This window comes from Hypomesus nipponensis, chromosome 19 (assembly GCF_054491055.1).
Source record: "Hypomesus nipponensis isolate SF chromosome 19, ASM5449105v1, whole genome shotgun sequence".
NCBI classification, from domain to species: Eukaryota; Metazoa; Chordata; class Actinopteri; order Osmeriformes; family Osmeridae; genus Hypomesus; species Hypomesus nipponensis.
This window is the reverse complement of record NC_140379.1, coordinates 14,683,489-14,708,246: the sequence shown is the minus strand read 5'-3', so window position 1 is coordinate 14,708,246 and position 24,758 is coordinate 14,683,489. Positions and strand designations below refer to the sequence as shown.

General features: G+C 48.4%; 1 protein-coding gene across 1 annotated transcript in view; it reads right to left on the bottom strand.

Annotated features, from left to right (window-relative positions):
* Positions 1 to 1,444: 1,444 nt before the first annotated feature.
* The window catches only part of phkb (phosphorylase kinase, beta), a 43,004-nt gene continuing 19,690 nt past the window's right edge, over positions 1,445 to 24,758 (bottom strand). The window contains 23 exon segments of the mRNA XM_084681584.1: positions 1,445 to 2,618; positions 3,031 to 3,171; positions 3,290 to 3,397; positions 3,657 to 3,786; positions 4,166 to 4,241; positions 4,244 to 4,299; positions 4,579 to 4,693; positions 4,696 to 4,783; positions 7,403 to 7,493; positions 7,722 to 7,779; positions 7,930 to 8,011; positions 8,138 to 8,300; positions 8,459 to 8,517; positions 9,146 to 9,236; positions 9,796 to 9,878; positions 10,130 to 10,234; positions 10,981 to 11,064; positions 13,821 to 13,914; positions 14,529 to 14,584; positions 22,316 to 22,410; positions 22,704 to 22,862; positions 23,475 to 23,552; positions 23,700 to 23,757. Coding sequence (XP_084537710.1) covers positions 2,481 to 2,618; positions 3,031 to 3,171; positions 3,290 to 3,397; positions 3,657 to 3,786; positions 4,166 to 4,241; positions 4,244 to 4,299; positions 4,579 to 4,693; positions 4,696 to 4,783; positions 7,403 to 7,493; positions 7,722 to 7,779; positions 7,930 to 8,011; positions 8,138 to 8,300; positions 8,459 to 8,517; positions 9,146 to 9,236; positions 9,796 to 9,878; positions 10,130 to 10,234; positions 10,981 to 11,064; positions 13,821 to 13,914; positions 14,529 to 14,584; positions 22,316 to 22,410; positions 22,704 to 22,862; positions 23,475 to 23,552; positions 23,700 to 23,757 — 2,208 coding nt within the window. The 3' untranslated portion in view covers positions 1,445 to 2,480.

The window sequence follows — 24,758 nt, the reverse complement described above, 5'->3', positions numbered from 1 at the left end:
TACCTGGCTCAACCTGGCTCCAGACAGAAGCCATCTGTGGAGCGTCCTGTGCCAGCCACCCCTGTGCCAGCCACCCCTGTGCTGGTCTCTGGAGTTAAGTCGAATGTCAGAAGCAGAAATATTGTTGGTGGCTCAAACACATCAGAGCAGTAAACCATGATAGTAAAAAAAGGTAACGGTTGTGTTACATAGGGTTCACCTACAAATGTACACAATTTCAATCGTTTGTTAAATAAACATTGCATTCAAGTTTGATGTTACAGACACCAACTTTGATGAGTTAATATTACTGTCATGTGTACATGGACATGGGGAGTCAGGTGGCTGAGCGGTTAGGGAATCGGGCTTGTTATCTGAAGGTTGCCAGTTTGATTCCCGGCCGTGCAAAATGACGTTGTGTCCTTGGGTATGCACTTCACCCTACTTGCCTCGGAGAAATGTCCCTGTACTCACTGTAAGTCGCTCTGGATAAGAGTGTCTACTAAATGTGAATGTAATGTAGTCTACACAGCATTGAACTCCTGAGCAAGAGTTGTGGCTGTGGCGACGTTGAGTTGGTAGGCAGGGTAACAATCAACACTGACGTGTTTTAGGTTCATAGGAAACAAGAACAATGATTATCAGCAAAGGCAATGAGGAAAGAAATATTTAGTGAATCAAAAAGGGTGCGAGACATTATCAGTTGTTTGGAAGCATGTGCTGAGGAATCAATGTTTGGACTTGACAATGGACAACTTGGATTTAATTCCAGAACTAAAACAATGACCTATTGGTCTAATGGTTACTCATGGCTCTTTTAAACACCAAATGAATCCACTGCTCTTTAACCCAGTGGCCCAGATCCAGCTGACGGTCCAGAGCACCCAGGTTGTCTGTAAACACAACAGTCCAGTTGGGACTTTAAGCATATTGGCCATTAAACAAGTCTTTATGACCGCCTACAAAAAAGACACACTCTGGCTTGAATGCACTGTTAAGTTTTATGTGTGTTCTTTAAGAGAAAACATTACAGGTTTTACAGAGAAGCAGGGGTGGAGAAGGTTGGGGGGAGGGGGGGGGGGGCAGTCAGATTTGATTTATACTTTGGACAGTGCATTCCAGAGGACGCTGGCTTTGCTGTCTGGTCAGTGCATCAAATAAAACAAGATCCCAGCCTCTCCGGTGAAGCAGTAAGCTACATCCTTCACAGACTCTTTCTCTCTTCCCTAAAGGATGTGTGTGTGTGTGTGTGTGTGTGTGTGTGTGTGTGTGTGTGTGTGTGTGTGTGTGTGTAGACATATCAATATACATCTATAAGTAATGTATAGACATATATTCACCCTGAGGGTCGACACACACACGCACACCTTAAAAAGTGTAGCGAAGAAACTACCAATACTACTGCTGGTCTTGACGTCTCCTGCATATTCTGAACATGATACAATGATTAGATCATCATAAGTCATTCAACAGTTTTCATCTCTCGACTTTATTTCTGTTGAAGTGCTGAGTTTACAAAATAGAACGCCTTGCTAAATGAAACATAGTGTACACTGTCGAGGCAGCCATCACAGTAAGAGTAATGAGGGCCAGGCACGCTCAGATAAACCGCCAACAAACACATCAGCAACACCAAGTCATCTGGTAATGCTACCATAAGCGTTCTGAAGTTTCAATGCAAGTCCTATATTATTACATTAGGAAGTTGGATGCTAATGTATGCAAGCTTACGGGAAGTAAAGTTATGAACGTACACTCACAGCAACATAAGGTAAGAGGAATAATAGGATGGACTCGGAACTCCATGTTTGAACTTTCCACAGTTACACATAGGTGTGATGCAAGTCTGCTCACTTACTGCATGATTCTGAAAACGTGTCTGAGGAAATTGTAGATAACACTTTTATGCCTAACACCTCTTATTTTTTTCATAAAACACTTTTGACACAAACAAAAAGGTTCTAACAATGCCCACAAAACCAATCTTTGCTAGCTGTTATTGTCATGCTGTATAATCTCCATGCAAGGACCCTGGGCCCAGTTCAAAGGACACATTAGCACTAAGGATTACATGTACAACAGTACAGGGGCTACTGCTGATTGTACTCTTCGTCAAAGCTAACTAGACTAGTTCGACTAGTTCAAGACAAGGCATTATTTCCCAGGTCAAGTTGCCACAGATCTATGATCAGCTGGTTCCCTAAAATCATTGTTGGACAATGGATGATTGACTACTTTGGGTCGAGTAGGTGGTAAGAGATTTGTGCTCAGAGGTTGTCCAGATATTGTCCTGGGGTCATTCTATGGTCGCAAGGTGGTTGTTCTGGAGTCACTGTCCTGGGTGGGGTTTAGCTGACGGAGCAGGGGGTCACTGTCCTGGGTGGGGTTTAACTGACAGAGCAGGGGTCACTGCCCTGGGTGGGGTTTATCTGACGGAGCGCGGGTCACTATCCTGGGTGGGGTTTAGCTGACGGAGCACGGGTCACTATCCTGGGTGGGGTTTAGCTGACGGAGCAGGGGTCATCCTTGCTGGGCTTGACGTCTCCCTGCAGCAGCTGGATCATGACAGCCTTGGTCAGGTAGCTGGATGTGCCGCGCTTCCCCACCGCTGGAGTCTTGTAGAAGGCCTCCATGTCCGCCTGCACACAGCAACATGTCAGCAACACTGACCACACTTGAAAGGGGATCCTGGTTTCCCAGACAACACATTGAGACGGAATGGGAGAAGGAACATGTTGTGAAGATCAGCTCGTCATTTCACCTTAAGGCATGGAAATACTGATGGAAATCCAGATTGATGGAAATTATAAGCTTCCATCTAAAAATGCTCTTTGAAAATTAGCTATAGACAGAAATATGAGCTTCACATGTTGCCTCAACATGTATGTATTAAGTATTATTTTTGTAAGTAATATAATGAATGTCAAAACCTGCAAATAGAGAAGGTTCTATCGGTCAGTTCTAACGATTGATGTGAAGCTCAGTATATCTGAAGGAGACCGACAAACAGACAGACATCTTCCTGTTTCACCGCGGACCAGATAAGATCACCTGTATCTCCTTCGCATCCAGGCGGTTGCTGTCCTTCTGAAAATCGCTGAAGGCATCCTTCACCAGGGAGTCCAGGACCACCTCCTCCTGGAACTCCAGCTCGGGGTTCCTCTCCAGCACGATGGACACCACCATGAGAAGCTGTCCCAGAGGAGACACGGTGACACACGCTCGTCACAGAGCAGACTACGTTTTCTCCATGTCCCTCACACGCAAACACGCAGATGCCAGTGAAGGTGTCCCCTGGGTGTCCCCCTACCTCGACGATGATCTGCCTGTACTCGGGCAGCACGATGTTCTTCAGCGTGTCCTCCACCAGGAGAGAGAAGTTCATCTCATACATGGTCATGTCAGACAGGGTGGGCTGCTGCAGAACACAAACACCAAAGCAGACGGCAGGAACTAAATAAGGCTTGTCGATACACTTCCCAGAGACACGCCGTGATTTACAGAACAGTACGTATTTCACATCTTGGATATGAGAACACTCAATAACTCAACATCCATCCCCCGCCCGTGTCAAACCCCCCTGAGAGGTTGAACGAGCTCAGACCAGTTCCGAGGGGGTCGGCACAGCTGGAGGTTGGGATGGCTGAGTGGGGGTCCAGGTGGCGGGGTCAGCTGACCTGAGGCAGGTGAAGGCCGGCCACCAGGATGCCGTTGGGAGTCCTCTCCAGGATCTGCCACACGCGGTCGTAGAAGCCCAGGGGGGTCCTGTTCAGAGAGCCGTCGATCTGACGTCTGTGCAGCCAGCACCTGACTCACACACCAGGGGGACGCCACGGAGGTGAGGAACACACACTGCCACAACGCACCACACCGTGCCAGCGAGAGCGTGTGTGTGACCGTTTGTGTGTGATTGAGTAGGTGTGTGTGAGGATGTGGGTATGAGTGATTGCGTATGTGTATGCATGTGAGAATGCTTGTGTGTATGACTGGGTATGTGTATGAATCTGTGTGTGTGTGTATGATTGGGTATGTGTATGAATCTGTGTGTGTGTGTGTGTGTGTGTATGACTGGGTATGTGTATGAATCTCTGTGTGTGTATGACTGGGTATGTGTATGAATCTGTGTGTGTGTGTGTGTGTGTGTGTAAGACTGGGTATGTGTATAAATCTGTGTGTGTGTGTGTACCTTCTTGTGTGTTGCGGCTGCAGGACATCCAGCAGCAGTTGTTTGATGTCGCTGGGGGACATCTGGTAGATGTCCTGGGGGGCATGTCCCCTGCTCGGATCTCCAGCTCGTGCTTCATGGCTTGGACGATCCAACTGACGCCAGGAACACACACAGTTGTAATCATGAGGGGTTCATTGAGCAAACCCTTTTGAATCCGAAATGAAACGTACAGAGCCGGAATTGAACCTGCAACCTCTGTTGATATATTTCAATACCACACTGAGGACCACTTGCTCCACCCTGTACCATCAAAAACACAACTCACCCCTCCTTCTATCCCCCCCCCCCCACCACCCTCCCAAGGACTCCCTGCTCCCTCCACCCGTGTTCCCAGGGAGTCCCCATCACCCCCCACTCCCGGCCCTGCATACCCGATGCGGATCTTGAGCATGCCGCTGAAGAGCTCGGGGTTGTTGGAGATGATCCAGCCGATGTGGATGACCAGCTCCTGCTGCAGCACGGCCTCCCGCTCCCCCCCGGAGGGCAGCACCTGCTGTAGATGATGCCCTTGATCACTCCCGGGGACAGGGGGTTGGAGATCACCTCCTCCTCGTGGCCAAACAGACCCAGCGTCACCTGGCGCACACGCGTGCGCACGCACACACACACACACACACGCACACACACACACACACGAGAAAAAAGACCCACCCCCCATGTGCCATCAGATTTAGCTCAGTGCTCTGTGTGTGTGTGTTTGTGGGTTTTTTACTTGAATTGTTGAGGGAAGTGACTAGCATCTGATCATGAGTGTACTTGTAAGTCTCTAACCCAACACAAACATGAAACTACTTTTACAACTCCTTCATGTAATAAATACTTTTATATGATCTAAATAAAATGTTGGTGCTTTTATTTTCCCCAAACACAAGATACTCAGGCCTTCTACACTATACTGTAAATAGTTCCCCCTCTCTATATCTGCAGATGAACGAGTTGGGCAGTAGAAAATGTAGTTCACCGATAAGAATAGGAGGACTGCATATATTAACAACAGTGCTACATTTCCTGAGAAAGATACTGTCATGCTAATAATTCAAACTAAACAAAATCTAAGTTAGATCTTCTACCCATATTCCTATTGTATGCACTAGGACACCGTACTTCTTAAAAAATATATATATAAAAAAAAAAACTACATTTTTTCATCTTGTCTGAGTCAGAGGTCCCTCCAGAATGCAATATATATGCAGATTCACACATAGAGCCACTCCAGAGGAATGAATAGCCTCAAACTTGCCAGAAGGGAGAGATGTGGATATGTGTTTTTATATTTCCTCTTCTTCTTTCACTGCCCCTTTCTTCTTTTCAAAGTCCTTCTCTTAAGGGAAAACCCCTCTCTTTATGAAACTCTGACGACATATACAAAACCTATTTCCACTTAAGCATAGCTTAGGTAATGTGAGCATGAATACATGTGTAGGTGTGTACAGTGGTCAGTGTGTTGGAGGGTCAGTCCACACCACAACAACTGGCACAAGGAGTCAGAGGATGGAGGTTACCATGGCAATGCATTTAGAAGCCTTGCTACAGAAATGGCTAGCCACACACACAGGGATGTTAGCATGACACAAGTCATACACAACACACCTGACAAAGCTGCACTCACAGGACTAACAAAAGAGCTCATTTAACGTTTTTCAAGTTCTAAATTCCTCCAAATATTTCCACCTGATTCATTGATAATCACTAAAATAAATCATTCGAATGCAGTTCGAAATGTGTCAGATACTGAATCAAGAAAACCAACATGGATGGTGGAAACTATGATTTAGGCCCCCAACTTGCGTGTTGACTTACCTGCTTGCCATGCACTAACACACTAGTTATGCTTGGGGCCAAGCTGTCCACTAGCTTTGTTAAGACACTGGCAGTGAGGCGCACAACAGACCTGGTGGACAAAAACACACATAGATCTTTAATTAAGTCACAGCTGTGAACTTCCTGTTATGGTGAGATGATTGCCTATGAGCCTTCATGGACTCAAGACCTTTAAAAGGAGCTCGTCCAGAGTAGACCATTAACCAACACGCTACTATTTCTGCTGCGGAACCCAGAGTGGCTTGCAGTGCTGACAGTGTGACTGGTGGAACTGAAAAGGGTTTATGACAGGGACAGTGCATGCCACTGTCATGTCCTTATACATTATTATACCCAGCAAAACTATGAGTACTGTGAGTGCAGTGTTAATGAGTGTTTACGAGGGACTGCACTGAAGGTGCCATAAAAACGGGCAGACTGATAAAACCTGCAGATGCTGCCTCTCTGTGGAATCTAAACACGGTATTAGCATTCAAGAGGGCCAGCCAGCCTATCAGGAATAAAGCCCACGTAAACATTCTGTCTTTAAGAATTCGGCTCTCGCTCCACACATTGTTTCCAGACTTGGGCAATTCATTATAAGTATTAGGTGTCTGTTTGGTTGGATTAGGGGGAGAGGGAATTGGAAAGGGAATGGGAGGGTAAAGGGTTTGTGTGGTGGAGACTTTATTGAGCAGAAATATTTGAATGTTAATGATTCTGGGGTATAATATGATTTGGAGCAGGTGTACATGAACTATCTCTGCTTGTTGGGATCCTTTGAGTTCTGGAATCCTGTCACCAACTTGGCGGCACAACCTAAACATAACACATGGACTAGGTCACCATGGAAATAATCGTAACCTATATCATGACGCAGACTGGCCTAAACTATATCATAAGTACTGTTTATACAACTGCTACTCACACGGCTCCAGTAAATAACCATAGTTATGAAAATCAGGAGAGGTATTTGTAATAGCTACAATTTTAATCTGACAACCTGCCAACAACAATGTTCTGTTAACCAACCACCATCACAACAGCAACCAACACCAAGGAGGACAAGGACAACAGGAAGTGAGGTCAAGGAGCGTGTGTGACTCAGAGCAGCCTTAGAGAACAGTCAACAGGGCTGTCAATGAAGCACCACTCAGGATTAAGGGAGAAAACGCTGGAAGACCAGGCTGTACATACAGTCCACCTCGCCAGCCTGGCTGCCCCGCGTGCCTGCCTGCCTGACTGGCTGACTATCTGGCCAGCTGCTCTCCTGACTGCCTGGCTACCTTACTGGTTGACAGGCTGGCTACTTTGCTGGCTGGCAGACTGGCAGCCAGGCTGACAGGCTGGCTAGCTCTACTCATGCAGAGGCCTGGGCCTTTTCAAGCCTGTTACCTGCTTGCCATGGACCAACGTAGTGGTGATATGGGGGGCAATAGAACTGGCAACCTTCTTGATGATGGCCGCAGTATAGCGCACTGCCATCCTATGAGACCAGCAGTGTGAGCGAGGATGCACGTTTCATGTCACAGTACAGTGTTAGCAGTGTGGGAGGTTGTGGTAAATGTGAGTACAGGACAAACAGGAGAGAACAGGTAGGAGACCGTTAGAATATAGGACTGTTAGACCACTGGGGATACAGAACTACTGTGAGTCTGGAGTGAGAGGAGGGCTTTGTGGAGTAAGAGGCATGCGGGTCGGTGAGGTGTCTGACCAAAGCTTTCTGCTTCCTGCTCTTCTGTAGATCCTCTCCAGCTCATCCCTCAGGTTCTCTGGAAACACACACAAACACAAATACATTAATCATTGGAATAAATCAATAATTCACTGATGTTTCTGAAGAGAATCATCTATGATGTGTGTGTGTGTGTATATGTGTGTATATGTGTGTGTGCGCATCAATGTTTGTCCATTTTATTTACCGTCCTTGGTAAAGAAGTCAGGCCCCTCCTTGCTCAGGAGAATACTGGCCAGCTGAGCCTGACTGGCAAGGCAATCACACTCCTGTAAGAGCACAGCAACGTGGTTACACACACACACACACACACACACACACACACATTTACATATGTACACACCCACACACACGCACACAACCCACACACACACCCGTCATTGGGCTGGACTCACGTAGAACTTCTTGAGGACCTCGGAGGTGGGCTTGTTCTGCCACTCGGGCACGTCTATCTCGGGCTGCTGCTCCAGGTCTGAGGCGTTGGGCGTGCTCATCTGACGCTTCACCTTGGAGTGCTTGGGCAGCTCCAGCTCCTCGAAGCTCTTGAACTCTGGGATCCTGAGAAGCAGAGAGAAGCAGAGCAGCTCCTTTAACCGGGTCCAGGATAGATCTCCAATGAGCGATCTGAAGAAGGCCTTGTGACAGGGACCCTTAGACACAGATGGAAATGGTCTGGGCTCTTGGTCTAGCTGGCCCTGGGGGGAGGCAGGTCTTACTCAGACTCGTTGACCCTCAGGAAGTCCAGCTGCTCCACCACGGCTCCTGATATCAGCGTCTGGTGGGACCGGGCGACAGGTCACACATTAACATTGGGTTCACTTAGCAGACCAAAGATGTCCAAACATACAGCAGAGGAGGTATCCCTTTCACCTAGGATCGTGCATCGTACAGTGCAGCAAAACTGACAACATATCTTTAGTCCAACATCAATCAATTTGTGGGTGCAGTTTTTCGCCAGACAGTGGACCAAGGAATACAGATTAGGATAGATGAAATAAATAAAAAAAATAAGTAAAAAAAAGACGCACGACACAAATAGAGACAGGAAACTGAAGAACCCGGTCCAGGTATGTAACACACAGCAGACCAGTGGAGCTGTATGACTGCTGGTGTCGTTTAGAAGACCTAGGGAGGCATTCTGGGTATCAAGGTGTTAAAAACAGGTGATGTGGTTTTCCCAGGAAAGCTCCCTGGGGGAGATGTAGTCAGAAGAATGTGCTGGGCAGGACACTTCACCAATATCAATGAGACCATGAAAGGGTTTCTCCTGCTTCCATACTGCTCGTGAGCTGAATACTGACAATTCAAATCTGGAAATGTCACTGCTTCACATTACCCTGCAGAGACCATCGGAAGATATATTCAAATGGAATAGTGTGCTAGTGTAAAGTGATGCTCCCAACCTGCAGTCTGTCCACGTGAACTTTGACCCCTCCGATGTTGCCCTTCTTGAAGGAGGCCAGCATGTCCAGCACTGGGTTGAAACGGCTCCCTCTAGTGGTGGGAGGCAGAGGGCATTTTTACTGACTGCAATCATTAATCCACACAATAAGGCCCCTTACAGGTATTGAACAGTTTAATATGTAATTCTATTGAATTCTCCGGTAAGTTGAAAGGTAAGTGATTGGAATGCATTTAAAACGTGTTCTTTAGGAACGGATCAATACTGGTGTGCTGAAGCTAACTGCAAGGACAGAGTGATATAAATGAGCCTTATTAAATTGGCATCAGCACACACAACACTTGCATTGATGAGCAATACACTCTACTACAACAAGAGAGAGAGAGATTAAGAAAGACAGAGAGTGACAGTGAGAGAGAGAGGCTTGCACGGTGCTGTCTGAACACAACCCTCTCCGTGATATCATGAGAGCTGCTGTAAAGAGTCTGACCTCACACAGGACACCTCAAGTGTATATTGTTTGTCACAGTGTGTTAAGTGTGTTAATGAGTGTGGGTCTGCGTGTTTGTGTGTGATAAAGAGTGTGTGTGTGTGTGTGTGTGCGCAAGAGATCTTGTGCTTGTAGGCGTGAGGGACAGCAGCAGACGTTACTTGATGTTGTCCTCTCGGATGAGAACCAGGAAGAGGGGACGTCCCTGCATCTTCCAGCACTGCTTGATGAACTGCAGGGCGTTCTACACTCCAGAGAGGCCAAAACACTCCGTTAGCAACGCTCCGTTGGCAACACTCCGTTGGCAACACTCCGTTAGCAACACTCCGTTAGCAACACTCCTGCTTGCGTGGCCTTTTCACCGTGAGGCCGTATAACGTAGACGTTACGCGATACGACATTTAGGCAGTTTGAAAGGAACAAACGGTATCAGGAGAGGGGGGGAGGAGGAGTGGACAAACAGAGCCGCAGCAGGATGTGAGGTCACCGGCTCACCTTGATGTCATCGATAAGCAGCATGACGTCCTGAGACAGGTAGAAGTCACTGAGATCAAAGACGATTGGGTAGCACACAACTGTCTTCCCTAGGATACGATAGATCTGCAGGTAGACACACACACACACACACAGAGAGCGTTACCTGAGCGGCAGAGCTGAGATGGATGGCCTTGAGGTAGCCACGTATACATTATCCTGGGCAGGACATAAAACATCCCATCGATCCTGAGAGGGCAGCAACGGGCATCTCACACACTCCTGAAGAGACACACACACACGACACTACTACACACTCTCTCCACCTCTCATCTTACACACAAGCACACACTCTGCTACTGCACTCAACCCCCCCCCCCCCCTCCCTCTCTCTCTCATCTCAAACAGAAACACACATTCGGTTACTACACTCAAACGCTCTCCATCTCTCCCTCTTCACTTACACAAACACACAGACACACACACACACACACACACACGGGATCATAATGCCCCCTGGCAGTTCACCTTATTCCATCAGGGCACATAAATCTCTCATCCCAATAGCGTTTCAGCATTGGGTTCGGACAAGTGATTGATTTATCTGCGGACGATGTGGCTTTTGTTTGAGAGCACGCTGGGCCTCGTCTCCCGTGTGGGGACGAGTCATCCTGAGGAGACCCACAAGGGAAGGAACGGCCCGTCGGGTCTTGGTCCGGCTCCGGGCCAGACTCCAGCAGTGCCCTTGAACAGCTGCCGCCCGCCTCTCACATTCCCAGAGTTGGGCCGGGAGATATGCTAATGAGCGGGTGGGCGCCGTTGTACGATTGGCCCACTTGACCCTGTAGGGGTGGAGAGAGGGGAGCCCTCACCTTGCAGGTCCCAATGCAGCCCACCGGTCTCTCCGGACGCCCACTCAAACCCAGCTTGTTGTTGATGGCCAGGAAACGGTAGGCCTGGGGGAGACACACACACGCACCAACATTCAAATATATATCAGGTTTGGGTTTTTTATGTTTATCCAAGCCGGATAAATAAACAAACATGTATGGAGTTTTTGTTTACATACACAATATCCTTCCGGGCTCTGGTTAACACACAGATACACACTCTCAAGACGGAATGTTAGAGCAGTTAGCGATCAGGTGGCATGGTATAGAGGAGTCCTGGTCCAGGCCGGGTGAGTTCTGTGTCGGGGCTGGAACACCCTGCACCTGCTGGAACACCCTGCACCTGCTGGAACACCCTGCACCTGCTGGAACACCCTGCACCTGCTCTCGCGGCTCCCTCTGGTGATCCACATCCACGGCACCACAGTCAGGGGATGCGCCAGTCATGAACCTGCTCTGTACCGCCATCTGAAAACACCCTGGAGCGTCATGCTTATTACACTGGCAAAATGTACTGGCTGTTGTGTGGGTAGCAACCCCCCCCCCCCCCACACACACACACACACACCCTCCCTCCCCCTCCTCTCTCCAGAGTAACTGTGGATGGACTCAGAGAGGTTTGAACTCAGTACACCTCCCTACTCTCACCAGCAAACACACCACCAGCCTGCGAGCCTCTCCAGCAGCAGCGAAGCTGTGGAAAACCACTCAGTGCAGTGCCCGCCTCAGTGTGTTTGTGTGTGCACACCCGTACCATTCCACCAATCTATCCAATCAGAAGTTCCGGATGAATAAAACAGCAGACAAGATGGTCTCTGCAGGGACTCTGCCTACTGGCTGCTCTGTCTCACCACCCCCCTGTCAGCCCCCCTGCCACCACTAGGTGGAGCTCTGCCACTCCAGAGAACTCCGTCTCCCCGTGGAAAGAAACATAATATATTGACATAAACAGAAAACTTCCAAATGATAGAGGATACACCAATTAAATGAATATTATGGTAATAGCTTAAAATACAGAGTTGACATAAAAGAGGGACATTAATTCTGAATTAAGTAGCGTAGCAAATCCTGGGGCCCCTGGCCAGTCTGTGTGTATGGTGAGAGCTGTTGGGTGGACCTCTGTGCCTACATCTCCGCACCACCAGAATACCAATGAAGAAGAACACAAGTGGCCGTCCTAAAAGGCTCCCATTCAGCCGATGCCAGCGTGTCCGCCGAGGGGACCGGCCCCAGGGACGCCTGCACCCCCCCACTTCCTGAATGAAACTGAGCTGAGCTGCCCGCCCCGTCCTCCTGGGCAGTCCAGTCACGGCCTGCGCTCAAACCGCCAGGACCGCTCTGAGTCCGGTTGGCTTGCGTGGCTCTGCGCCAAAGAAAGAGCGAGGAGACTGAGGAGAAGAGTGGGGCAGGAGGCCGAGAAGGAGGCGAAGATCCACAAGAATGGGATGGAAGGAGAAGGGAGGAGAGAGAGAAGAGGAAAAATGTGGAGGAGAAAGTGGAGGAGAGGGAAAGGATGAACATAAAGCGTAGGACAGAGAGAGAAACAAAGAGAGAGCTGGATCAAATGTAGGCGAGAGAGTGAGTGAATGCGTAGGAGAGAGAGTGAGGAGGAGGAGAGTCATCAGTTGTCATTGCCTGGTAGAGGCTAATGGAACCTATTTTTGTGTTGCGGTGCAGCGCCACCCGGGTGGAGTTAAATAACAGGTTGCTGGACGTAATTGCCACTCTCCTGTTGTTGAGTAGCTGCTGCAAACACAATCACGAGGAGGAGAGGGATGAGGCGAGAAAACAAACGCAGCCCATATCCAAACCCTCTCAACCATAAAAAGTGCACTCTTCTGCCTGTTTTGCTGTGTACAATCTCAGAGACACAGTCATCTCAACACACACACACACACACATAAATACATACCATCCACAGAATAGGACACAGACATACACTCAACCCATGTTCATGAGCGGTGTTTTCAGTGGAGATGGAGCTTCACGTGGTTCGACAGCGCGGAACAGAGCTAGCTCTCCTCTGAATCACCTCACATCTGAACAGAGCACCGGAACATGGAAACACTGCACGCTATACGTACTATGGATACCATGCAGTACACATCTACCGTTTGCCAGAGGAATTGATTTGTTTGGGCTCGCGGTCGATCGATCAATTGATCAGTTTGACGGGTCAGTTCATCAATCACATGGCACGAAGCACAAACTCACTCGGACTGACTGACTCCAGATGGATGTGGTCATGGATCTGGGATATCTTGCAGGGCTGACAGGTAGACCAGCAGAACAGGACACAGGTCATCAACCTGATTGCCCAGTGTTTTGGTGGGCTCCTCTGTCTGGTGTGCATGCAGGTCCTTGGTACAGGGTCTGCTTTCAACTGGAACATTCCTCATCTACTGCACGTGCTCTCTGGACCCAATGTAGGATGTTGTGGTGTGTTAACCAAGCTCAACAGCCAACACAAATCCCTAACCTAACTGATGTGTGTAAGCGTGTGTGTCAGGGTCCATCTCATAGCCTTACTGGTGTGTGTGTGTTAGGGTGTGGTTGTGTGTGTGTGTGTGTGTGTGTGTTAGGGTGTATGTTAGAGGGTGTGTGTGTTAGGGTGTGTGTGTGTGTGTTAGGGTGTGTGTGTGTGTTAGAGTATGTGTGTTAGAGTGTGTGTGTGTGTGTGTGTTAGGGTGTGTGTGTGTTAGAGTGTGTGTGTGTGTGTTAGGGTGTGTGTGTGTTAGAGTGTGATTGTTAGGGTGTGTGTGTGTGTGTGTGTGTGTGTGTTATGGTGTGTGTGTATGTGTGTGTTATGGTCCACTCCTCACCTTGACCAGCTCTTTCTGGGGCCAGATCTGAATTGGCTCCACCTGCTGAGGGGTCTGGGTCTGGATCCCATAGGTGTTGAGAAACACCTGCAGTCTGAGACACACACACACACAGAACATCCGTTACAGCCACACACAAACACAGCCATTCGAAAACATACATTTATCGAGGAGAGCATGTCATGGTTCTTAAGGAACCCCTGTATGACCTGTCTGTCTGGGAGGGTTCCTGCTGCCAGGTGAAGCAGAGGCTACAGTAGCAGTACAGCCATGGGTTAACGGCTAGGGATGACCTGCCATATGCACTGATCACACACGCAGGCTAACAATGTTCAGCAGGCCAGTTGACCTGCTTAACCTATCCACACACACATACACACAAGCATATTTCCAGTCATCTCTCTCCATTTTCCTCTGTCTACCCCCTTTTGCCCTCTCCCTCCCAAACACAGGCATGGTGTCAGGGGGAAATGAGGCCACTGAGTGATAATGTCTGTGCTCTGGCCCAACACTTAATGTGCACGCTGCAATTACACCACAGACAAGCACAGAAGAGAAGGATGAAAATAACTGGCTTCATTGCCTGCAACAGTGACACACACACCCGCATGTACTTATGTACAAACACACACATGCATCAGTTTTCTCGGAGAGACAAACAGCTGCCGGTAATCATTGAGCGTCTCATATTTCCGGGAACATACATACCTCTGACTCTCTGCAACCAGAGCCACGTGGATCACCACATCGTTCTCTATGGGACCCTGAAAGCCAGAGAGAAACAGACAGAGGGTGCGTGAAGGAGAGGAAACAACACTGGAAAATGCAGTCGACTGCTGAGAGAACTGAGAAAGAAGCAGGTGGAGATACATGATTGTTCATCCAGCTTCGTTGCTGCAATATCTCGCAGTTACAATGGTTCCACTTGTAAATGACAGCTTTGAATACGTGATGAAGGACAGGGATACAGGGATAGAAGGTAGAGTCAGTGCTGTGAGGGAGAAGGGACAGAAGGAGAGAGACACAGAGAGAGAAAGATGCAAGGGAGAGAGTGAGTCAAAGAGAGAGAAAATGAAAGAGAGACAAATAAACAGGGAGAGAGATGGAGAGAAAGTTAGAGAGAGAGAGAGAGAGAGAGAGAGAGAGACAGACACAGAGACAGAGAGACAGAGAGAGAGAGAGAGAGAGAGAGAGAGAGAGACAGACACAGAGACAGAGAGACAGAGAGAGAGAGAGAGAGAATTAAGAGGGGAGAATTGGAGAGGAACTATAGGCGTTACACAAAGAGTAATGAATGTATGAGTATGAAGTCAGCCTCACCCTAGCCTGTCATTACAGCAGAGGAGTGATGGAGTACAGGAGTGATGTTGGACTGCTTCTAACGGTCTGTACGGGGCAGCAGGAGCAGAACCCCTGCCTGCTCTAACAGCATCCAGCAAGCCTTCCCCATGCTCAGCACAACATATATAAGGAGCATGTGTGCGCGACAATGACACGCCCGCTATTAAAGCCATTATTCCCTTCTCATCAGGGAAAGCTCGGTGGTAAGAAAGGTCAACAGGTGAGCGCTTTCAGATGATCTTCTTTGAGTGTGCATCTGCGCTGATCTGATTAGCACCACCGGCGGGGTCCAGGGCGCACTCTCGGCTGGCATCTGGTTTGTTGGGGGCGGGGAGAGCGCCCCTGGGGGGGAACCGTCGAGAGATAAGTGATTTGTAAACAGAGCGAATCCCATCCTGGGAGTGTCTATGACAGAACTGCTGCACATGGACGGGGAGCAAGAACATCTCCCACACAGAGAGAGATAGAGGTAGAGAGAGCGAGCAGTTTGAGCGTGTAGTAGCAGAACTGACAAGAAGAAGATACATATTTATTATGGAGATGGGGGGGGGGGGCAAACAGAGTGGGGGTGCAAAAACAAGAGAGAGAAAAAGTAAGCGAGCGTGAGGGGGGGGGGGGTGGCGGCGGGGCATAAGGAGGGAGAGAGGCAGAGATGGGGGGAGCTGTTCATCAGAGGACGAGCTGTTTCTTTCCTATAGCTCCACAGGAAGCCAGACGGTGAAGGCAGAGCCGAGCGGGCCGGGAGCCATTTTGTTTTGAGAGAAAAGAGCGGATTTAATGCAGCACTCTCATTATCATCAATCAGACGAGATGAGGGAGGAAGAAGAGGGGAGAGGGAGAGGGGGACAAAGAGGCCAATGAAGAAAGAAAAAGAGAGGGAGGGTGAGAGGGCGAGACAGCCAGTAAGAGAGATATCTGAAGAGAGGAAGAGAAGAGAGAGAGAGAGAGAGAGAGAGAGAGAGAGAGAGAGAGAGAGAGAGAGAGAGAGAGAGAGAGAGAGAGAGAGAGAGAGAGAGAGAGAGAGAGAGAGAGAGGACTTCTGATTAATTATGAGCAGAAGCTTCCAAATCACTGCGCCGGAAATCAGCAATTAGCATACCGCTACAAAAATACAAAGGAGTCATTTAAAAAGGGAAAGGCATACATCTGGAGATGACTCCCATGTTTGATCTTCCTCTATCTAACACTCTCTATCTCTCTCATTCCCCAGCTCACCACTATTTTTCCCTCTCCCTATAGACAGAAGGACAGGTGCTTTTTTAATCAGTAGAATAAAAATGTCCTTATCCTTCTATGCAGAATGTATGGTGGAACCTTCTAGACTGGTCTTTGTAGATGTTACGGTGTTCTGCTGGCCCACCACCAGAGAGGATATATCATCCACTCCTCGACCCTGCCCCAGACCCCCTGCCTGATCTCTCACACACACACACACACACAGAGAGAGAGAGAGAGAGAACATCTATTCTACAGTATGTGCCTCGGCTACAGTCTCTCTATATTTCCTATCTGGCTAATGACAGTGTCTGTGCTTTGATAGTGTGTGTACAGACCTGAGGCTCTACTCTGTGAAGGAGGGCTGAAATATCAATATTGACTTCCTCCTCTGTTATGCTACAGAGGACGGAACAACATGTATAAATAGACAACAGCCCAAGCTGTCACACACTACCTCCCGAATGATAATACATTCTCTCGAGGCCTCCTCAAGTCAGACAGGAACGATGCATATAACGAATGAGTCTAAAGAGCAAAGGAAGGCGAAAAGGAGAAAGGAAGTAGATTGCATCACATATCTCTCATACTTAAGCGAGGTAGGATAAGCAATTTGCATCTCAGGCACGGCTTGCGTGCCTACTTGTAGAAATAGCTTAGCTAAATTTGACAAACTGGAAACCTATTTGCAAAACAAGCTTAGTCAGGGAGTCCCAGGCTACACGACGGAGAAATGAATTGCATCTCCGCTTCATTTGAGACTCTCTCAAATTAAATGCGGTGGAATGTGACACAGTATTGCAAATGAAAGAAACAGTATTCTCCCCCCATTTTCTCCCCTTCTCCTTCCCTCTCTCTCTCTCTGTCTCTTCTGTTTCCCTCATGTGTCTCTCTCTCTCTGTCTGTTCCTCAGTCTCATCACATCAACCCAAGCATCATCTGCATACAGATTGGGACATACCCTCCAAGCTGTAGAGAGAGCAGGAGACCTTAACCAGACAACAGGCCTAATGCTCCACCGACTAACGGCAGCAGACATATAGAAACCTGCAGGAAGAGTGAACACAGTGGAAGACAACATGACAACAGGGTTCAGAACATCCTGTACACTACAGCCCACTCAGGTGAAGGAATCGCCTCAACATTTCTGGCACAGCTGTGATGTTTAAAAGACAGACTTACAAAACATCAGCAACTTACCATCTTTAAGGTACAATAACTATTGTAGAGCGTATGGAAGCTTGTTTATAATTTTGTACAACCACACTTCCAGAACCATCCATTCAACAACCAATCATGGGGAACTGCAAACAATGAAACTGTCTGCAAATGTTCGGCTTGCGACAGGCCCCGCCTCACAATATTAATCGCTTGTCTTTAACGATGGGGGGGAATAAATAATAACGTGAAATGTTTATGTCTCCAAATAAAACACAAATGTCGGAGTGGTACCGCAGGTCCTTCCTTCCTGCTGCTGTGAGCCTATATAACCAGCACTGCTCTACACACACAAACACACAGGACTCAACCACTCTAAATAACTCATGACACTTAAAGTGCAAACTACTGTGCCATATTTATATTTGGTCTCCATATGCAACTGGTGTTATCTTTTTGTAGATTTTTTTTATAACATCTCATACTTACTTGAAAATTGTATTTCCCCATTGTGGGACGAATAAAGGTATACCTTATCTTATCTTATACGAAAAAACAACTGGTAGATCTAACTACATTCAGTACAACAGTAGCAGTACATTTAATGCAGTCACAAAGTAAGAATGCAAGAATAACACTCAATGTTTTTTTTCCTCTGACGCACAGCGATTCCTGAGGACATGAGTGTGTGTGTGTGTGTGTTTGTGTTAGCAGTGACCCAGTCCTGGTTCCTGCTGTGTGTCTGTCTTCTCCTGTCTGCTGACCTGGGATAACACACTCAAGGTTACACCCACCCACTGGGGGGCAGGACACAAGCCCACAGCTCACAGACACACACACACACACACAGACACACACGGACACACACTCTGTCCGTCTCTCTCTTTCTCCCCTCTACTAAATTATCGCCGCAAAAAAACCAAACAAAAACCAAACGTCAAGACAGAGTATGTCAAAGCAGAACACACATGGCCATCCTAGCACTCACACACACACACCACATTATGATACGAGATAGTCTAGATTGCGAAATGAGTTACACATCCTGGGAACACGTAACCGCTGACTTGGTTTGGTGGCCCTGCACCCCTCCAGACCCCAGACCCTCAGAGAGGCAGAGAAGATTGGCAGAGTGGTCATTGAGCGAGTGGAGTAAGGGCTCCCGAGGAGACTGTTGGGTGAAATTGGGATCCTGACTGAGAGGATACACTTCAGCCAGAAATCCTTCCAACACACACGTCTCTCACAATGAAAAAAGAAATCAATTGATATAGTACGCTGAGCCCTATGAAACCTGCAGCAGCCTCTGGATTGTCAAACCTGCTCTGTTTGATATAATTCCCATAGAGGTTGGGCAGGGGGAGACAGGAGGGGGGACTGGGGACTGGGAGAGATAAGCAGGGAGATTACGGAGAGCAGTGGAGCCAGCCAGCCCCCTCCCCCCCCCCCCCCCCCCCCCCCCCTCTTGCTCACCGTCTCTCTCTCCCTCCCTCTCGTGAGACACCGAGGCTGAGTCACGAAGCAGACCAGACCAGGCCAGGACAGACCAGACCACGGAAGACACACACACACACAATCTACGTGAATACATGACCACACATACACACAAAGGGCGCCCTCTGAACATAAACATGATGCTAGATCAGATTAAAACATTCAGGTGTTAACTACATAAACACTAATATATGCACACCAGTGCGCCCTTGTCACCAACAACACAGCATGGATCTCTGTGTGTGTGTGTGTATATGTTTCTATCTAGCAGGAGGTGAACCTAGCGAGCACCTGACTTTGGATACAGAATACCAATGACAACCAAGCCGGGCGATCAGCATACAGGTTCGTCTCTCTCTCTCTCTCTCTCTCTCTCTCTCTCTCTCTCTCTCTCTCTCTCTCGCTCTCTCGCTCTCTCGCTCTCTCGCTCTCTCGCTCTCTAGCTCTCTCTCTGAGACTGGAGGAGAGGCAGGGATGCGCACAAACACACATACGACACATACACACACAACCTTTCCCTCTCATCAGAGGTTGTTAATGTGGCTTTGGCTCAGGGGAGCAGTCTACGGAGATTGTTTTTGAAATGCATTTTTTAAGTGGCTAGATGGTCTATTCCTGTCGTGGGGGAGCGGGCGGGAGGGGCGGGGAGGGAAAGGAGAGAGAGAGGCGCCTGGCCCCTGGGGGGATCAGGTCACCGCTCGCCCGTTTCAGGGCTCTTCCTGTCAGGCTGGCCAGGGCCTCAGAGCCGGCCTGTCACCAGACCTGGCCAGACGATGATGATTATTTATCAGTGGATGCAGGACAGGCAATCTGAATAAAGCCTCCCATCTGTGAGGAAGACAGGGTGACTCAGGAAACAAACATGGCTTCCTCACTCCCTCCTCTCCAAACCTCTCTCCTCTCCCTTTTCACTTTATCTCTTCTAATTACCCTCCCTCCGGACTGTCTGTCGCTGCTACTGTGCTAGCCATTTGAAGTCCTCTCACCCAAAGACCTTATCGGGGCTGCTTGGATGATTGACAGCTCGTTGTAGGCGTTGCACTGGGAAGAGTTTACATTAACCTTGTTTTTTTGCATACTTACATACACTGCGCGCACGCACATACACACAAACCTGATTGTAAAGACTGTTGGCTTTCTGCTGCTAGATGGATGTCTATGCTGAGGAACTACAGTCTGACCATGGACATTTAGCCCCTGAATTAATGCGTGTGTGAGTGAGTGAGTGTAAGGACAGCTTGTATTGGTAGCCAATTTAGTCAAGTGTAGCAAGACATCTTGCGTGTATGCAACTGTAAATCGCTCTGGATAAGAGCGTCTGCTAAAAAATGACTAAATGTAACTGCATGCATAATGCATCCATGTGCATTGATGCTGTAACCATATGGCCACTGCCTCCTCCTGTGTGTCTTCAGTTGGGTTTGTGTATGAAGTGTGTTCTGAAGCTCCCCCGGGTGTGTTTGATATGACTCGCAATGCCAGCCCCCTGCTGTTCGGAGCCTAGCCAGCGCATCGCCTCTCATGTGGAACGAACCGACGTCGAGGAAGCATTCAATCCCCTCTCTGATAATGGCTGCCTAATAGATGGGTGCTGTAAGCCTGCCTGGTAAACACAGTCAGCTGGATCTAATGTCAAGTTAATGTATTTATCCACACACACATTCACACAGCGCATCAGTGCGTCAGTGGAGCGACGTTTTGAATGAGGAACACGTGAGCTTAGCGGTTGTTCCTGGAATGATGCACGACCCTGTGCAATACGATGATCGTATTCATTGACAGGGCAGGTTAACTCTTCCAGGAATACCATCAGCCCAGCATGGTGACATTCTTCACCACACAGAACAGTACCATGTATCAGTTGAATTGTATATTATTCAAAGTTTGTCCCCGGGCCACCACTGCACTTTGTCACATTGAACACACACCATAGAAAATGTAGGCCAAATCCTACCATTCCTGCTCAATTCTGCGGAATATTCTATATAATCTAATAATCTAAACAGAGCCTAAAGCCATTATTGGCTTTTTTACGAGCTCAGCGTTCTAACGCTGGAACGCACACACAGACTACAGTGCGCGGGACTAAAGCAGAGGGTCATCCCCGTAGTGTGGAGACGGGGGCTCCGTGTGTTGGGCTCTATGTGCCGGCGCTGGGAGCAGCCAGGAGGACACAGGGCAGAGCAGCCGCCTGCAGGAGGCTGCAGGGAGCAGCCAGGAGGACACAGGGCAGAGCAGCCGCCTGCAGGAGGCTGCAGGGAGCAGCCAGGAGGACACAGGGCAGAGCAGCCGCCTGCAGGAAGCTGCAGGGAGCAGCCAGGAGAGACGTGGGCAGGGCAGGCGTCAAGCCTTAATGCAATGTGAAGTCTAAACATGCCCCCCCCACACACACACAGACCTGCAGGAGCAGTGCTGACACACAGCCAGCCAGGCAGACAGACCCGAGGCTGCACAGACCATCCTGGTGACCCTCTGTTTCATACACGCCTCGCCCCCCCTCCTCATACACTCTCCATCCTCCCCTCCTTTCCCCTGTCCTCCCCTACACTCTCCCTCCTCCCCCTCCTCTCTCCCTCCTCCTGCCCCCCTCGTGTATGTTATGCAAGTCTCTTCCCATCTCTGCTGTGCTCCACAACTACCATCTCCTGGCACAGGGAGCAGAGGAAGAGAGAGTGAAAAATAGAAATATATATATATATTAAAAGAGAGAGAGAGAGAGAGAGAGAGAGAGAGAGAGAGAGAGAGAGAGAGAGAGAGAGAGAGAGAGAGAGAGAGAGAGAGAGAGAGAGAGAGAGAGAGAGAGAGAGAGAGAGAGAGAGAGAGAGAGAGAGAGAGAGAGAGAGAGAGAGAGAGAGAGAGAGAGAGAGAGAGAGAGAGAGAGACAGAGAGACAGAGAGACAGAGAGACAGAGAGACAGAGAGACAGAGAGAGACAGAGAGTAAGAGTAAGAGAGAGACATACAGACAGACAGACAGACAGACATGAGTAAGGTTCAACCAGTGAACAGAGCGGGATCATCATGAATAAAGCAGTGAGCCAGTGTTTTCACTTAGATGATTCACACAGGACAAGAGCAAAACCGAAGGTAAATTATGTACATTCATGATCTCTCTGTCTTTGCTTCACAATACACTACGCCTCTCTTCCTCTCTGCCACCCCCCTCATTCATTTTTTGTTTCATGACCCGAAGATTCTCAGTTGCAGGTAATAACAATGCATTGCCAAAAATCACTCTTATTCACGCGTGAATGGACCAAAGAGGGTCAGGTGGTGGTGGATGTGTCACCTGATTGGAGTATCTCATGCTGACATTGCGCTGGTCCTGGCGAGGGACGTAGCGGTGGATGGGGTCAATGTCCTTAGGGCTGATCAGCTCATCCACTGGACACACAGACACAGAGAGCTCAGGTCAGTTTACAAACACAGTCATGTGACAGACAAGACGGAGAGACAGACAGTAGGGTGGTAGACAGACAGACAGACAGACATACATACAGACAGTAGGGTGGTAGACAGACAGACAGACAGACAGACAGACAGACAGACAGTAGGGTGGTAGACAGACAGACAGACAGACAGACAGACAGTAGGGTAGTAGACAGACAGACAGACAGACAGACAGGCAGGCCTGCAGAGGAAGACAGACAGACAGAGAGTGGGTTGGCGTGGGGTACCCAGCAGTCTGGCGATGTTGTAGAGCGCCTGGCCCCACAGGAACAGCATCCCGTCACGGCCCGAGTTGCTAGGGAAACGCTTCTGGCTCCCGTGCTTCTTCTGCTCCGCCTCCACAAAGTCAGCGGGAACGTGGTAGTACTTAGGGATCACCGCATGGCCTGCCATCACACACACACAACACCAGGAATCATGTGGGGGGATCACAGTCGAGCCCTAGCTAGATAACGAGTGGACACGGCAAGTCCACACACACACCACCAACACACACACACAAAGAGAGACCACGCGGCCAACCAAGGAGCTGTGCCTTCTGTTCACTGAAAGTGAACCGTTACCCAGAGCTACCCACTGGCTTCAGACAACACAGGCTGAGCAGACCTGGAGAGGTTTACAAAGCAGCCTGGACGGCCGGGCCGCTCCACACAGCTCTGTCATGAGACAGCTATGCTGCTCAGGATGTACGGGCGTCAGTGGAGCTGCCACACAGTGTGGGGATTGCTATTCTAAGAGTAATGAGATAATAACAGTTGTCACCATTCACCTGAGAAACAAGCTGTAAAGGAGCCTGATGTGACACACTGAGTGCGTTTGAGGAGAACAGTAGGTAGTCATTAAGTGGTTTGTCAGTGTGACTGTGTGTCTTTGTGTGGGGGAACGTTTTTGTAGGCGTGTGGCGGTATAGTGCGTATTTTGTAATACACACATAATACATTGTGTGTGTGTGTGTTTGTATAATTAACATACATCAGATAAGGAGGAGAGGAACTAACCCTCATGACTCTGGAAGACGATTGGCTCCAGCAGATCTTGATACTCCTTCACCTGGGCTTTATTTCCTCTGAACACACCTAGAGATCAAACACACACACAAACATCAACAGCACACACACACACGTCAAAGGAAAGATTGAAACAGCTATCTAAAAAAAATTGAGAAAAGGAGGTCAAAGCGTTTTAATGATGTCATTTGCTGCATTATTGATGGGGGGACTCACCATCGATCATCATGTAGATGAAGAATATGGGAAACTCGCATTCAATCCCGTCAAAAAGCTGGAAGAGAAAACAAGATTCGATTTTCATAAAGTCATCTCTGCCGGAAAAAAAAAACTGCCTTGACAAGCCAATTATCTGCCTGCTTGCAAGTTGATCTAGCAGTTGATCTAGCTAATGTCTTCAGATCCCCAAATGTATTTTCCTTTGGTGTCAATGAGTAGGCATTCTGTTAATATTCACTGTACGATGTCCAGTCATGTGAGGAATCACATAGTCCATATGTTATGTATAATGGAATGTCTCATCACACTAATAACAAAGACAAATCCATTTTATGACTGTTAAGGCTGATATTCAATTCAAGGAGTTTAACTGATGTACAGAATTCATCCAACCGGAAACTCTATTATACACTGTAATATAACAAACACACACACACACACACACCTCTGGAGCCCTCCAATCAGAAACCATAAATCATCAGGGTTTGAAATGAGAAAAACAACCCACATGAGGAGATGTTTCGAAAGTGAAACATCTTCAATCCAATCATTCAATTGGGAATTGTTGTCATCTAGGGAGCTTGACAAATCCAGGTGAATATGCTAATGTCTGATCTCTAGGACTCTAAGTGTGAACACCATATACAGCCTGTTCAGGTGATGATCACATGAGTGGTCCTCACTCATCACGCACTTCATCAGGGACGTGGAACCTCCGTTAACTGTTTCTATAATGCGCGCATGCACGCACACACACACACACACACACAAACAAGGATGTGTCTTCATTAGAGGATGTTATATCTCAACGTGGATAGATGAACACTGACTGAAAGAACCAAGGGTTATTCTCCAATCTCAAATTGCTATACTGGAAGAATCACTAGCTCTGGTTTGTCCACCCACAACGACCCAATGTTACTCTCAGGTTAACCTGAGGCCAAGCTGTGTTAGTCTCTCTATAATAATGGCTCTCTCTAAACCCTCCTGAAAATGTAATTAAGATCTAGCTATCTCTGTCCCCCCATCTCTGCCGTCCATAATCTCCATGGCAAT